At 55.5% G+C, this 16,117-nt stretch overlaps 1 protein-coding gene across 1 annotated transcript in view; it reads right to left on the reverse strand.

The window, feature by feature from the left end:
- ALMS1 (ALMS1 centrosome and basal body associated protein) overlaps positions 1-16,117 on the reverse strand; it is a 60,876-nt gene that overhangs the window by 18,285 nt on the left and 26,474 nt on the right. The window contains exons 5-11 of the mRNA XM_063401235.1: positions 14,031-14,181; positions 11,910-13,034; positions 11,253-11,741; positions 10,561-10,691; positions 3,949-5,875; positions 2,943-3,068; positions 1,057-1,191 (exon numbers count right to left, since the gene is read on the reverse strand). Of these exons, the coding sequence (XP_063257305.1) occupies positions 1,057-1,191; positions 2,943-3,068; positions 3,949-5,875; positions 10,561-10,691; positions 11,253-11,741; positions 11,910-13,034; positions 14,031-14,181 (4,084 nt within the window). The remainder of the gene's footprint in view (positions 1-1,056; positions 1,192-2,942; positions 3,069-3,948; positions 5,876-10,560; positions 10,692-11,252; positions 11,742-11,909; positions 13,035-14,030; positions 14,182-16,117) is intronic.

Genomic DNA, 16,117 nt, shown 5'->3' on the forward strand with positions numbered 1-16,117 from the left:
TTCCTGACAGGAAACATCCTGGCAGCAGCTGCTGCAGGAGATGGCAGTGCCCAGGAACGCTCTGGGTAGACACCTGTGCCAGGGGTGACAACCCTGCAGCCCATCAGCCACTCACTATTGGTGGTGCACAGTGTCAGGAGGGTTTGTGTCACCTGCTGCCACCTGAGGCAGGGCCAAACCCAGGGCTGGGCTCAGCCTGCCCCCACTGGGGCAGCAAACTCAGCAAACACAGCCTGGAGAAAACTCACCAAACACAGCCTGGAGAAAACTCACCAAACACACCTTGGAGAAAACTCACCAAACAAACACAGCCTGGAGCAAACTCACCAAACACAGCCTGGAGCATCCTCACCAAACAAACACAGCCTGGAGAAAACTCACCAAACAAACACAGCCTGGAGCAAACTCACCAAACACAGCCTGGAGAAAACTCACCAAACAAACACAGCCTGGAGCAAACTCACCAAACACTCCTTGGAGTGCCCCTGGGGGAGCACGGCCCAACCTTCCCCCAGGGCAGGCTCCTCCAGCAGGGACAGGGACAGGGACAGGGACAGGGCACACCAAGCCGGAGGTCAGGCACACCCAGGGGACAGAGGAACCTGATGTGACATCACAGGACAGCAGAGTGTCCCTGGGCAGGGCCAGCCCCAGGGAATTCCTGCCAGCCCTGCAGACACAGGAATGCCAGCAAACACTGATGGCCAAGTGTTCCACGGAATCCTGGAATGGCTTGGGCTGGAGGGACCTTAATCCCAGCCAGTGCCAGCCCTGCCATGGCAGGGACACCTCCACTGTCCCAGGCTGCTCCAAGCCCTGTGCAGCCTGGCCTGGGACACTGCCAGGGACCCAGGGCCCACAAGCTCCCAGGGACAGCTGTATTTTATCAGCCAGGAAGAAGCAGAAAGAGAGAACTGAATCAAATTCAGCATTTTGTCAGGCTGTCAGCAATGTCACCAGAACCACGACCCTGAAATGTCAGTCTCTTGCTCTGACTTCCTTCACAGGTATGAACACACATAAACAATTACAAAATTAAAGCCACGTTCTAATTACCTGAAGGCTGTTCCAGAGGTGTCCTCTGCTTAGGCCCAGCCCCTCTGTGCTGGGCAGCTGCCCTGGCTGCAGGGGGATCGTCCCTCACCCCCAGCACTCGGGCCAGGATCCCGGGAGCAGCAGCATCCTCTGGCCCTGCACACAGAGCAGCGTCAGTACAGGGAGCAGGAGAAGCAGGCACAGAACTGCCACAATTAACCAGCACCCAGGAGCCCTGGCAGTGCCCCAGGCCAGGCTGGACGGGGCTTGGAGCAGCCTGGGACAGTGGGAGTGTCCCTGCCATGGCAGGGGTGGCTCTGGGGTCCTTCCCACCAAACCAGTCCCAGACTCCATGATCCTGTCCCTGTCTCAACCTCAGAAACCTCCACCTGTCCCCACCTGGTTACATCCCAGGGGTTTCCTGCTCTCAGTTCCCTCAGCTGCTCCCCTGAGCTGAGCTCTGGGTGCAGCAGAGACTGGGAAAAACAAAATGTATTTTTTCATCCTGCTCTACGTTTTCCTAGAACCTTGTGCTGCTCCATTTGCATAGTGAATTTTTATACATGGCATCATCATTTCTGCAAAACAACAGATTTGTATCACATTTGTTTCTCTCATTTTGGACACGTTTCCCCAGATAAACTTGAAAAAGGTCAAGAGCAGAGACACTTAAACCAAGCCCAGCACAATTTGTGGCTGCAGTGACTGATCTGGGCACCTCTGGCACTGTGGGATCAGCCTGATCCCTTGGTCACCACTGCTGGAATTCAGGAACTGCACATCTCTAACATGACCCTACAGATAACTTTCAATGTTAAAAAGCTCTGGGTGAACCAAGCAGCAAATAAAACCTGAAATGCCCAGTGATCCATTCTTTCCAGGAAAAGTTCCTGCTGGAATTCAGGAACTGCACATCTCTTACATGAGTCTACAGATAACTTTGGATATGAAATAGCTCTGGGTGAAACCAAGCAGCAAATAAAACCTGTGATCCATGGCAGAGGGGATGCTCTGTGCTGAATTCTGTGCTGAATTACCTGCAATGCCCAGTGATCCATTCTTTCCAGGAAAAGTGCCAGAGATCTGAAAGGATCCCAAGTGGGCAGTAATTCCCAGAGGAAAGGAAGGGCTGATCAGGCTGTAAAACTGAATTCTGCTCTTTCTCACTGCCAGAACAGAGCAGGAACTCCCCTGCCAGCCCCGAGATGGGCAGCAGAGCCTGCAGGCAGGGACTGGGGCCCAGCCCTGGATCACAGGTAATTCAGCACAGAGCATCTCCTTCAGCCACGGATCACAGGTAATTCAGCACAGAACATCCCCTCAGCCCTGGATCACAGGTAATTCAGCACAGAACATCCCCTCAGCCCTGGATCACAGGTAATTCAGCACAGAACACCCCCTTCATCCCTGGATCACAGGTAATTCAGCACAGAACACCCCCTCAGCCCTGGATCACAGGTAATTCAGCACAGAACACCCCCTCTGCCATGGATCACAGGTAATTCAGCACAGAACACCCCCTCTGCCATGGATCACAGGTAATTCAGCACAGAACATCCCCTTCATCCCTGGATCACAGGTAATTCAGCACAGAACATCCCCTCAGCCATGGATCACAGGTAATTCAGCACAGAACACCCCCTCTGCCATGGATCACAGGTAATTCAGCACAGAACACCCCCTCTGCCATGGATCACAGGTAATTCAGCACAGAACACCCCCTCTGCCATGGATCACAGGTAATTCAGCACAGAACATCCCCTTTGCTGTGGATCACAGGTAATTCAGCACAGAACACCCCCTCAGCCCAGGATCACAGGTAATTCAGCACAGAACACCCCCTCTGCCATGGATCACAGGTAATTCAGCACAGAACACCCCCTCAGCCCGGGTAGAGGATGCAGTACCTGAGCAGGAGCTGTCTGCGCTGGCCCCGGACTCCTCTGGGGACACGGTGGCTGCTGGTTTCTGGTAGGGCACATAATACAAGGCACTGCTTCCCCAGGGTTTGTACGGCAGCAGCAAGGGCTGGGCTGGGCAAGGAAGGGAAACAGTGAGCAGGAGCCAGGCTGGAAACCTCCAATGCAACAAGGCAGGGCCTGGGGAGGCTGCTCAGGATGTTCCTGCTGCTAAAGCCTCAGAAATACCCTGCCCTTTAGCAAAACAAATTGCTATTAATTAAATTAAATTAATTGATTTTTTTAATCCCCACCCCCAGGTAGAAGGTTACCATCACTTACCTGGAAGAACAGCTTTACCTTTTCAACATTAAAATTGTGACCAGGATGGCAAACACTGACTCATAGAAACATCTCCTGTACCCGCAGAGCTCCCAGCTGATCCCAGTTTGAGGGAGTCTCTTAAAACTGGGGATGTGTCCCTCAAATCAATAAAAGTAACAACAGAGCCCCAGTACAAAACACCACTGGGTGGGAGACCCCTGTGAACATCCACGTCCCCCTGCTGACAGACACCCCAAACCCTGCAGTTTTCTGGGTTATTCTACTAAAGGCAGCAACGTGCAGATTTCCCTCTGATTCTTTGGTGCTATCTTGACTAGAGAGTAAATCAGTAATCAGATCCAGCTCTCCCTGAACTCCAAGTGAGTCAAATCAAATCATCTACACACAAACACAGAAAATAACTCTCCAACCACACTTGGACACAGGTTCTAGAGAAACCTGAACTGAATCCCGCCTGGATCCACACAGATCCCTCCCGACAAGGCTGAGAAGCCCAAGTTTAAGGGTTGGGTTTTTTCCCCACTACGAGCAACTTCAAATATCCAAATTATCTCAGGGGTGTTATTTCCACAGAAAAGCTGGGTTTGGTTTTGGGTTTTGACATCTGTCAATATCCTGACCTTGCAGAGATTCAAGCGCACAGACACGCACAGGACAGGATTCTGCTCACCAGGCTGCCTTGGGAAGGGAGGAATCTCCGTGTGGGATGGAGCTGTAACGCCGGGAACTCCAGGGGCGTCGGGGGGTGACGGCTGCTGGGCAGCAGCTCCCCCCTCCCGGGGATCAACACACACCTCTGCTGAGAAGATGGTTTTGGTGGGGCTCTCCGTGGTGATCTGGGTGGCAGCATCAGAAGTCCTCCTGGCAGGTTTGGCAGAGCTGGGGGTCCCCTGTGTGCCCTGAGCCCCCGAGCGTGGGGCTCCAGCCCTGCCCTGCAGCTCCTGCCTGGAGGAGAGCACCCGGCTGGGATGTGCTGGGGCCGCTGGCACCGCTGGGCTGGGCTCCTGTGCCATGCCCTGGGCAGCAGGGAGCTCAGGAACCCCTTCCACTGAAGCTCCTGGGGCTGCTTCCAGAGGCACTGCCTGAGTCCCTGCCCGAGGTTTGTCCCACAGCCTGTCCCCGCTCCCGGCGCGGCGCAGCTCGGAGGGACCGGCCCGGGAGGAGAGGGTGATGTGCACACAGCTCAGGAATCTCCTCACCGGGGACGAGGGGGCCTCAGCCGTGGTGGACAAAGCCTCGTCTGCAGCTGAAGCCTCCCTCTGTTCCCTCACAGGCTCTCTTGGAACCAGAGGCGGCTCCTCAGGGCTTTTCCTGCCCTCCGCCAGCCCCTCAGCAGGGCTCCTCAGCAAGGCTGCCCGTGCAGCAGGGCCGGGGCCGGGGGAGCCCTCCCGGAGGTGCCTGGGGGCAGCCGGGCTGTGCCCGTGCTGGGGTGGGCCAAGGGAGCAGGGCTCACCCTCCGGGCCCAGCTCCCGGCTGGCCCCCCTGGCCCTGGCACTGTGTCCGTGCCCCTCGGTGTCACTCTCACACTCGGCCACCGCTGCGGGCACAAACCGGGGCTGCTCTGCCCCCAGGCTCTGCCTGCTCCTGGCGCGGGCACTGCCGGGCTCCCGGGCTGGTTCCTGAGGAGCTGCAGCCCTGGCACCGCCAGCAGGGACAGGAGGCACCTCTGCGGCATGGACAGCCCCAGCAATGGGGGCACAGCTCTGGGACCTGTGCCAGGGCTCTGTGCCCAGCCTCTCCTCCCCAGGGCGGGCACTGGGAGCTGCCCCAGGCAGGATCCCCCCTGGCCCAGCCCTGCCGGGGCTGGGGCTGCGTGCCAGGGTCCCCGGAGGGGCAGGCGGGTGTCTCTGGGAGCACAGGGCCATGGGCGTGCTCGGCTGGCCCTGCCCCAGCCCCGGGGCTGGCGGGGACAGCTCCCCGTGGGCACAGGGGGCAGCTGCAGGGCCCCCTGTCCCCAGAGGGGCACAGAGCTCTGCCATGGCACCAGCACTTCCCACGGCCGGGGGCTGGCTGCACACTCGCAGCTCGGCAGCGTCCTGGGGGTCCTGCTGAATCTGAGCAGCATTCTGGGGGTTCTGCTGCATCTGCTGCAGCCCAGCAGTGTTCTGGGGGTCCTGCTGAATCTGCTGCAGCCCAGCAGTGTTCTGGGGGTCCTGCTGCATCTGCTGCAGCCCAGCAGTGTTCCAGGGTTTCAGCTGCCTGTCCTGCAGCTCAGCAGTGTCCCAAGGTTTCAGCTGCCTGTCCTGCAGCCCAGCAGTGTCCCAAGGTTTCAGCTGCCTGTCCTGCAGCCCAGCAGTGTTCCAGGGCTTCACCTGCCTGTCCTGCAGCCCAGCAGTGTTCCAGGGCTTCAGCTGCCTGTCCTGCAGCCCAGCAGTGTTCCAGGGCTTCAGCTGCAGGCCCTGCAGCAGGGAGCAGTCCCAGGGATCAGCTCTAGGGAAGGGCACTGCTGGTGGAGAGCCGGGCTTGAAGAGCTCCCGGGGCCTGGAGGGCTGTCTGTGCCCACCCCTGGGAAAGCTGGGAGCCTGGCAACGCTCCAGGGCCCACTCCTGCTTCCTCAGATGCTCAGAGCCTGCTTCCAAACCACAGGGCCACGGATCCTGGAAAACAGAGCACAGGTCACACGGGTCACGAGGAGAACGTCCCACCCTGGCCAAAACCTGGATGGGAGAAACCAAAGGTGAGAGCTGCCACTAACCAAGAGTTTGACATCAGGAGGGAACTCAGCTGTTAACAACCTCACTAGAACTTTATCCTTTTTAAGTGCCAGGTTACCATTCCCAGCCATTTATCACTGCCAGGGCTGATCCCTGCCCACAGGAGGAGCTGCCCTGGAGCACACCAGGAGCAGCACCCACCTGAGCTGAGAACTCATCGGGATTGATCCCATCAATCCCACCAGGAGCAGCACCCACCTGAGCTGAGATCTCCCCCCTGGATTGATCTCACCAGGAGCAGCACCCACCTGAGCTGAGATCTCCCCCTTGGATGTGCACTGCTTTACCAGAGCCATCCCAGAGCTGTTCCCAGCCCTGACAGAATTCCACAACCCCTGCACAGCCCGTGGCAGGAGCAGCAGCTCTCCTCAGTGCCCCTCAGCTCTGTCCCAGGGGCAGGATCAGGGCTGGGGAGCAAAGGGACAGCCAGAGACACAATTCCATGGGGAGCCAACCCTCCCATCCCCATGGCATGTGTGGGGCTCAGGCCAGCACCCTCCTGTGCAGGGAACTTCTCAAGTGGCCTCAAGTTGCACCAGAGGAGGTTTAGACAGGATCTCAGGAAAAAAAATCTCCATGGAAAGGGCTACCAGGCATTGGAACAGGGAACTGGTGGCATCACCATCCCTGGAATAGCTAAAAAAATGTGTGGATGAGGCACCTGAGGATCCTTCAGTGCTGAATGTGGTGGTGCTGGTTGATGGTTGGACCCAATGATCCTGGAGGTTTTTTCCAACCATCAACATAAATACATTAATTCAAGTGCAATCCAAAATTCCAACACTTCCACTGAAGAGAGTAAATCTGAGATAAATGTGCTGCCATGGAGATGGGCCAGATAAGCTCACTTAGAGAAAAAAAGACACAAAAATCTAGGTTATATTTACTTTTCCCTACTGACTGGGACAAGTGTGGAAGCAGCAGAGTGTACTCCAGTAATGAAGCAACACGGTCCCTGGGTGATTATATCCCCATCAACCACTGGGAATCTGGCAACAAAAAGCAGTGGGGAACATTTTTGGTGTAAACCAAACATATAAACAAGTATTTCACAACAGCTTTCCCAGCCTTCCTCCAGCCCAAATGTCATGACAGCAGCAACTCCTCCAGCAGGGCCTGGATCCTTATCCCACTTCTCTATTCCTTCATGGATTTTAAGGCAACAAATCTGTTTATCTGGCATTTCCAGGCAGGAGGGACAGGCAGGGCCTGTGGGAGGGCACAGGGATGATCCCAAGACTTCTCCTCCCTGCACCACGTGCAGTTCAACGGCCTGAGGTAATCCAGAGCAACTCCCACCAGCGAGAGCAGGCACAGAAGTTGTGATAAACTCATCTTCCCAAGCCTTTCACATGTTTTATTGTGCCTGTTATGTGTCATCCTTCCAAAAAAGCTCCCAGTGCCATATGATCCACAGGAGCCTGCAGAGCAAATTTAGAGCTACAACTCCGTGAACTTCCTGGAGAAGTGAGAAAGCTCAAGGAGTGGAAAAGTACAGCAGGGAGTGGAGGAAAACACTGCACCAAGGGGGGATAACTCACAGGAAAGGCAAGAGGGAGCATCTGGCACCCCAAAATGCATGGGGGGGAGCAGGTCCTCAGTTTAGGAGGAAAATCCTGAGGCTGAAGATGCTGGAATTGTGTTTACATCCACCAGCAACTCCACCCCTGCCAGGGCAGGGACACTCCCACTGCCCCAGGGGGATCCAGCCTGGCCTTGGGCACTGCCAGGGATCCAGGGGCAGCCACAGCAAAGCTGGGAATTCCAGCCCAGCCCCTCCCCACCCTCCCAGGCAGCAATTCCTGCACAAGATCCCAGCCCAATCTCCCCTTTCCCAGTGGGAGCCATTCCCTGTGTCCTGTCCCTCCATCCCTTGTCCCCAGTCCCTCTGCAGCTCTCCTGGAGCCCCTGCAGGCCCTGCCAGGGGCTGGCAGCTCTCCCTGGAGCCTTCCCTTCTCCAGGGGAACATTCCCAGCTCTCCCAGGCTGCCCCTGTTGAACATTCCAGGGGTTCTGACCCCTCCTGAGCCCTGAGCTCAGCCGGAGCTGGGACATCCACAGGCTCCCTCCTGCCAGTGACAAACAGCACCCAGAGAGCCTCCAGTGCCCCAAGAGATGGAAAATCTTTCCAAGTCGAACATCCCAGAGAACTCCCCCAAAGTGTCCTGCTCCTTTCTCTGCCCACAGACTTCACCACTTCCCGTGGAAAAACAGGAATGCCAAGAAAATCCAGTGCACCAGAATTCCTGTAGCTGCCACCTCTGAAAACAAGAGCAGAGTCTGAACATTCCCAAAGAACATCCCCCAAACCTGCCCCAGAGGCACTAAGCAGAGATCCTGCTGGAGGAGTTGTTTGCTGGAGCTGGAGGAACACTTTGCCTTTCTCAGTCATAAAAGTTTAGTTAAAGGAAAATGTATTTTCCCAATCTTTGTCCTGTTCTTTTTAAGCCCATGCACAGCACTTTGGCTCTAAACCTTCCACACTTATTACACACAACAGTTCCCATTAAATTTACAGGAGATAATTTTGCCTGGCTGTGTTTTTTTCAGTGCAGTAGTTTTGAACAATCTGTATTTTTCAGTGGCAGTGTTTGGCTTGGAGAGAAAAACACATTTATCTTAAGTACAATAAAAAACCTCAGTCACCTCCACTCTGCAAATTCAAACCATTTTTTATCTCAAATTAAAAACATTGCAGTGCAAAAATATTTTCAAGATCAAAGCACGAGGTGCTGTGGTTGAACTAAAGCAATTTCTCGTGAAGTCGGTTTGCAAAATTATGGTGAATTTCTTCTTACTCTAAACGGGGATAAAACAATCCCCAGCTGACACTGAGTCACAGCAAGGTAAATCCCTGGTTCCACACTGCACAGAGTTCACCTCAGGGACCAAGCTGTGAGCAAACAAAAGCTAAAAGTTGGGGGAAAAGCTTCGATGCCTCTGCTTTTGTATTTCTGCTTTGTTTCTCTTTTTAAGAAATCGGAATGTTAAGAATTGTGAATTTCTAAAATATGAAATAATATGGGTATAATTTATGTATCCAATAATTATTAATAAAATAGCCAATTTCTTTTCCCCAGCTGCCCAGAGATTCCACCAAGGCAGGACTGGCTGGGCATTGTGTCCTGGTGGCTTTTGGGAGCTGCTGTCTCCTCCCAGCACTGCTGATCCCGAGCAGCTCCAAACACAGAGACTCCTGAGCACGACTGCCACTGCTGCTAATGCAGGGCTTTTAATTAAAACAAACAAACCAACCCTGCTGCTTCTCCCGCAGGCAGGCTGCAGGAGCAAGCAGGAAAAGATAAAGGGAAAAAATTGAAAAGGAAGCTGTTCCTAAAGCTCAGGGCACTGGTCCCAAACACCAGTCCCTAAAACCCTGCCACGATCACCCTGGACACCAGAGCAGTGCCAGAGATGGACACTGCAAGTGAAAACAGAGGGAATTTGTCCTGCTCAGACAGATCCCAGCCCAGACACGCATTTCACACGACCTAGAGACCCTCCAAGGGAGATGCACACACCATCCCTACATGCATGTTACAGACACGCATGTTACAAAGATGCATTTCACACACGACCTAGAGACCTTCCAAGGGAGATGCACACACCATCCCTACATGCATGTTACAGACACGCATGTTACAGACATGCATTTCACAGGACCTAGAGACCCTCCAAGGGAGATGCACACACCATCCCTACATGCATGTTACAGATATGCATGTTACAGACACGCATTTCACACACGACCTAGAGACCTTCCAAGGGAGATGCACACACCATCCCTACATGCATGTTACAGACACGCATTCTACAGACATGCATTTCACACATGACCTAGAACCCCTCCAAAGGAGATGCACACACCATCCCTACATGCATGTTATAGATATGCATGTTACAGATATGCATTTTATAGACACTCATTTCACACAGGACCTAGAGACCCTCCAAAGGAGATGCACACACCATCCCTACATGCATGTTACAGACATGCATTCTACAGACATGTATTTCACACATGACCCAGAACCCCTCCAAAGGAGATGCACACACCACGGCAGCTCCAGGGCAAGTTCTCCCAGGCAATCAGAGCCGAACCTCCTGCCCCTGCCCCAGCCCAGCACCCATTCCACACTTCCACACCCCCCAGACACTTCCCCAGGTCTCCTGGAGAACAGCCTGTGTCAGCACTCCCTGGTTTCCCCTGGCATCCTCACCTGCAGGACCCTGGGGCAGCGCCTTCCCTCTGACCCTGCCACTGCCCCAGGGCACTCACGGACACCCAGCTCCTGCCACGGGAGGAGCTCCCGAGGCACAATCAGCACCTCCACAAATGTTTTATGGAAACAATTCCTGCAGCCAATGCAGAACCAGGAGCTTTGGGCCCTTTCTCACAGCCACTCCAATCCTCCCCCACACCCCTGTCCTTCACACCTCCCTCTGGGACATCTGCAGCCGAGTGTCACCCCAGAGCCACACCACCCCAAACTGCCCGGGAAAACCATAAAAACCCCTAAACCCCCAGAGCAAGTGCAGCAGCCTTTCCCCCAGCCCGAGCTGGGTTACCTTGGCTTGTGCAGCTTTCCTGGTCTTTGGGAGCAGCTCTGCCTTCATTCCCTCCATCCTGTGCTGGGTCTCTTCATCCCAGTCTGGCCCAGACTCCTGGCACTGGCTGGCCAGTTTCAGCTTCACCCAGGCTGCCAAAACACAAACCAGGAGAGGTTTCCTTCCCTATTTCATGTATGAGAACAGTTTTTAACTTAAAATCAAAGCTGTGTGTTTCTGGTTATCCCAGCTGGGAGAACAAAGACCACGCCAAATCCCAGAGCTCCTGGAGTGACAAGGAATGCGATGTAAAATGCTCCTGGAATCATTTCTTTGGAGAGATGGATCCAAGACTCTTTCCCAGCTCTGCCATGCTCACAGAGTCAGACACAAGTCAGAGCTCACTCACACAATCCCTTCCCACATTCTTGACTCCATAACTGTGCAGACAAAATTATTCCTTCCGGTGGTGTCAGGAAAGGAAGGTTTTCAAACTGGAAAAGCCCAATTCAGTCACAGTGCAGAGGATTTCTGGGAAGTGCCTCTCACTGAGAGCCCAGTCCCATTCCAGCTTCTCATTCCAACCCTTGGAATAAGGGAATAATCCCTCGGAAGCAGGGGCAGTCTGGGCTCTGCTGGCACCCACACCCCACCTCCCCAGGCAGTCCCAGACACAAACCCAGGCTGTGCCAAGCCCCGGGCAGAGCTCTCACCTCGGATCTTCCTCTCCTGCTCCTCCGCGCTCCTCAGGATCCTGCTGGCCTCGGGGCCGGGGCAGGCCGTGCCCAGGAGGCTGCGGACGCGGGCACTGAGGGAATCCCCACTGCTGCTGCTGCCGCTGCCTGCCCGCGCCCTGGCAGCCCCGGCCATGGGCACGCTGCCCTGGGGCACCCCCGGGGCCCTGCCAGACTGCCCCAGGAGGCTGCGGACACGGGCACTGAGGGAATCCCCACTGCTGCTGCTGCTGCTGCCCTTGCTGCCCCCTGCCACGCCAGCCTGGCACAGGGAGCCCCGGGAGCTCCCCGGCACCGGGGGGACACTGCCCCGGGGGACACTGCCCAGGGGGACACTGCCCCGGGGGACACTGCCCCGGGGGACACTGCCCCGGGGGACACTGCCCCGGGGGACACTGCCCAGGGGGACACTGCCCAGGGGAGGAGGCTGGCCCTGCTCTGGGGCTGGCCCAGCAATGCCCAGGGGCTCTGGGGCTGTCCCAGCGCTGCCCAGGGGCTCCAGGGGCTCCAGGGGCTCAGGCTGGCCCTGCTCTGGGGCTGGCCCAGTGCTGCCCAGGGGCTCTGGGGCTGTCCCAGCGATGCCCAGGGGCTCCAGGGGCTCAGGCTGGCCCTGCTCTGGGGCTGTCCCAGCGATGCCCAGGGGCTCCAGGGGCTCAGGCTGGCCCCGCTCTGGGGCTGTCCCAATGCTGAGGTCGCTGCTGGCACTGCTCTGTGCCAGCCCTGCCGGCTCCTGCCCAGCCTGGTTCCTGTCCGTGGTCGCACTGCTGCTCCCCTCTGGCTCCCACCTTCCCGTGGGTTTTCCTGCCCCTGGCTCCCGGGCCGTTCCCTCCAGCCCCTCCCTGCGCTCCCAGCTGGCACCCAGAGGGTCTCCCCACCCCAAGCTGGCAGCACCCAGGGCAGGTTTCAGCAGCCCCTGTCCCCACACACCGCGCTGGGCTGCAGCCTCATCCCACGACAGCCTCCTCTGCAGCTCAGGGACCCAGTCTCTCCCTGTCCTGGGATCCTCCTGCCTGGGCAGCCCCGGGGGAGGCTCCCCAGCCTCCCTGCAGGAGGCTCCGGGGAGGGCAGGGTGGCTCCAGCTGGCAGCGAGCTCCTCTGCCTGTGCCAGCAGCTCCCGCAGGTCCTGCAGGGCCCCAGAGCCCATCAGGGAATCCCTTCCCTGGCTGCTCCCACTGCCCACACCGGAGCTCTGGGACGCTCTGTCTAACTCCCCCTCATCCCCAGCTGCACACAGAGCCCCAGCAGCCCATCCCTGCAGGCTGCCCCAGCTCCTGCACTCAGCCAGGGCATCCCCGGCACCTCTGCCCCCGGCCCGGGGGCTCTCCCTGCCCGAGGAGCAGCGGGCACGGTCCTGCCCTGCCCCAGGGGACCCCTGTGCCCCCCGGGCTGGGCAGCCTGGGGCAGCCCCCTGCAGCTGGGGACCCCCAACCCTGCCCTGCCTGCCTGGGGGCTCTGCAGAGAGCGGGGGGGAGCAGGGACACAGCTCCTGGGGGGACAGGTCCTGGGGGGACAGGTCCTGGGGGGACAGCTCCTGGGGGGACAGCCCCCCTGAGCCATCCTGGGAGCCCAGGGCAAGGGACAGCCCATCCAAAGCAGCCTGGGAGCCCAGGGCAAGGGACAGGTCCCCCGAGCACAGCTCCTGGGGGGACAGCCCCCCCTCGGAGCCCACAGGGGACCCCCCAAGGGCCAGGGACACGCTCAGTGGGGACACGGGGGAGCCAGAGGTGGCTGGTGACATCTCGAAGGCTGGCAGCAGGGTACCTGCAGAGGAACAGAACACTCACTCACCGGGAGCTCCAGAATACAAATATCCCTTCCTGTGCTGCAGGGCACAGACAGGGAGGGAAGGAGTCAAATGAAATTGGGAAACATTTAAGGTGCTGTTCTTAGAATGAGATCTGAACTAAGACTTCCCAGAGAGACATCTCCTGAAAGAAATCTCAGGAGTATTTCAGATAAATATCAAAGAAAATACAAAATTTATCAGAGAATTATAGCACAGCTCGAGTTGGATGGGACCATCCATCCAACCCCTGGCCCTGCACAATCCCACCCTGTGCATCCCTGGCAGCAGTGTCCAACACTGCTGGAGCTCTGGCAGAGCTGGGTGGGACGAAGCCACAATAATTTGGATGATGATGATGATGGGTGGATGGATTTAGGAACAGATCTGGTCAGTTATAAAAATAATGACAACTTTTTGTCACATTGAACACACCCAAGAAATCCCAGAATGCAAAAGGAACCAAGAATTAATCTTCTCCCAAAAAGAAAAAGTCTGGTCCCATTCCTTCCACCTCAAGATCCAAAGCCTTCCCATCTGAAGGACTCTTGGAAAAAGAGATGAAGGGAATAAAGACCTTGTGTCCCTGCCCTGCCTGGCAGCTGCCCCACAGCCACACTCCTGATCCCTTAGGAGGAGGCAGCTGTCCAAAGGTTTGAACACCTCCCGAAATCTCCTGCTGGGGATGTGAGCTGGTTTTGCATTAGAAAAAAAAGAAAAGTGTTTTAGAATTTTTAACCTAATTCTCATTAATTTTTTCCCTCTTATAGTTTTGTTAATAAATCTTTCTTTATACCCTTTACGATTAAGCCTGCTCTACCTTTTCTCCTAACCCTATCTCACAGCAGAAAAAGAACAAATAATTCTGGTGAGCACCGCCCCCACTGCATTTAGATGAGTGTGTTACCCAAACCCAGAGGAACCAGACCCACCCGAGGAGGGGAGGAGCGGGTCCCAGCCCAGCCCTGCCGTACCCTGTGCCCGCGGGGGCAGCCTGGCCAGCGTGCCCGGGGGATCCCGCAGGCTCCAGGGGGAGAACTCCAGCTCCCGCAGCGGCCCCCGCGGCAGGAAGGGCGCCAGCAGCGTGCCAGGGGACTGCTCGATGCCCAGGTTCCGCAGGTACACCTGGAAAACAGGAATGACCACGGCTCAGGGTTGAGGGCACCCGGGCTGGCACAGCCCAGCGCCAGCAGTGTGCAGGGCACGCTGGGCTCTGGCCTCACCCGCCCCAAATTCCATCTCCCAGCTGCAGAGAGAACACAAAGGCGTGGGTTAAAAACCTCCTCCCTCCCTGTCGGAGTCCAGGACATCCCTGTGGCCACCCTGGAGGGTTTGGAGACCGGACAGGGGGTCTGGGATCCGTACAAGGGGCTCAGGCAGCCTCACACAGAGCCCAGAAGGACACTGCCTCTGATCCCTGGCCATGGGAGTGAATGCCCACATTGTATGAACAATCACAAGCTGAGAGAATTCAAAATAAGTAGTAGTTAGTTAATCACAGAGTGCAGAATCTAGGATTTTTAGTATATGGGTTTGAAGAGGCGAGAGGGAGGAATTGGAGAGTGGTTCTGTCCTCCTTGTTCTTGTTCTTTTCCCCCAGTTTCTACCAAGTTGTATTACAAGGATTGGTCTAGAGTAGAAATGACATGTTAACATAGGCAGTGAGTATTGGTATGATTCTGTAAATAAAAAGTGCATTGTGGACAGTGGTTGGGTCAGAGAAATGGTACAAAGGGTCTGGGACCCTCTGATCTCAGCTTGTCTTCCCTGGCTCCGGCGTGAGACCTTTTGGGCAAGGGAAACTCGAAGCTTATGACTTCGGGGAACAGCAACCCTGAGGAGAATCTCAGGGAACAGCAACCCTGAGACCTCCCCACACACACCAGAGAACACCGGCACACTCGGGAGCTCACGGCAGCAGTACTGGAATTCTGGAAACTTGGGTTTCAGGGGTTTAGTATATGACTGCAAATTCTTAATGACTACAGTAAGAATTATTCCAGGGAAGCTCCTCATTTTTTAGGACAAATTTGTTCAAGCCTTCCTAAATAGTTAGGAGCACTTTGGTGGGAGCTGGTTTACACACAGACATCATATGCAGGAAAAAAACAGCCAAAATTTGCCTTGACTTCATCACCTGTAGGGCAAATTAATTTCAACTCATCCCCACTATGTCCTAAACTAGCCAGGAAAATTAAATAAACTACCTTATCCATCAGAGCCAACTCCATTTCCTATGATTTTATCCTAAACTTCCACACTACCAGGCAGATCAGTGCCCTGATTTCCTTTACCTTCCAGTGATTCATGGGACAGGATTCCTCAGAACCAGGCTGCAGAATGGGTAATTATAGCCAGGAACACAAGTCATCTCTCTGTCTCATGGATTTCATTTCAAACACCCTCCCTCCAATATTTATATTTGTTTCACCACGGGTTTGCAAAGACAACAGAGTGAAAAGAGCTTCCAGAGCACATTCCCAAAGACCTGGTGATGATGGAGTCATCTTGTGAGAGGAGCAGCCTCTTAGTCAGAGGATAATTACATGTTTGTCATTACCATAAATCTGCATCTCATTTGCTGCACCACTCACAGCCATTAATGCATGGGGTGCTCTCCACCAAACAGGGAGAAATCTGGATTAGCCAAACAGGATGGAAAGGAGGGAAGGGATGAAGAGGCTCTGAAGGTCCTTCATGAGGAACACACCAAGAATTCAGAACTGAGGCCTCAGAAAATGGCACAAAGTGAAAAAGCAGGCCAAGAAAATCACAGAAAGAAAAGGAATTTCATTTCCAAGGAGTTGTGTTGGGTTTGCTACTCCTGCAGAGCTGTGGGGGGAGAGTTCAGCTCTCCTCTGTCTGAGTCTGAACCTCAAGTTTGGGTAACGAGAGCCTGATCTCCTCAAAGAGCCACCAACTCACCCCCTCCTTCCTCCTGCTCCCTGACACTCAGCCACCCCTGGCAAGGACAAGAGACCCTTCCCATAGCAAACCCTTTCTTTGCCCATGTGAAATAGTACTAAAAGTTATTTTTCCACCTCTGTTTAAGATTAGCTGA

The sequence above is a fragment of the Prinia subflava genome, chromosome 7 (assembly GCF_021018805.1).
Source record: "Prinia subflava isolate CZ2003 ecotype Zambia chromosome 7, Cam_Psub_1.2, whole genome shotgun sequence".
Classification (NCBI taxonomy): domain Eukaryota; kingdom Metazoa; phylum Chordata; class Aves; order Passeriformes; family Cisticolidae; genus Prinia; species Prinia subflava.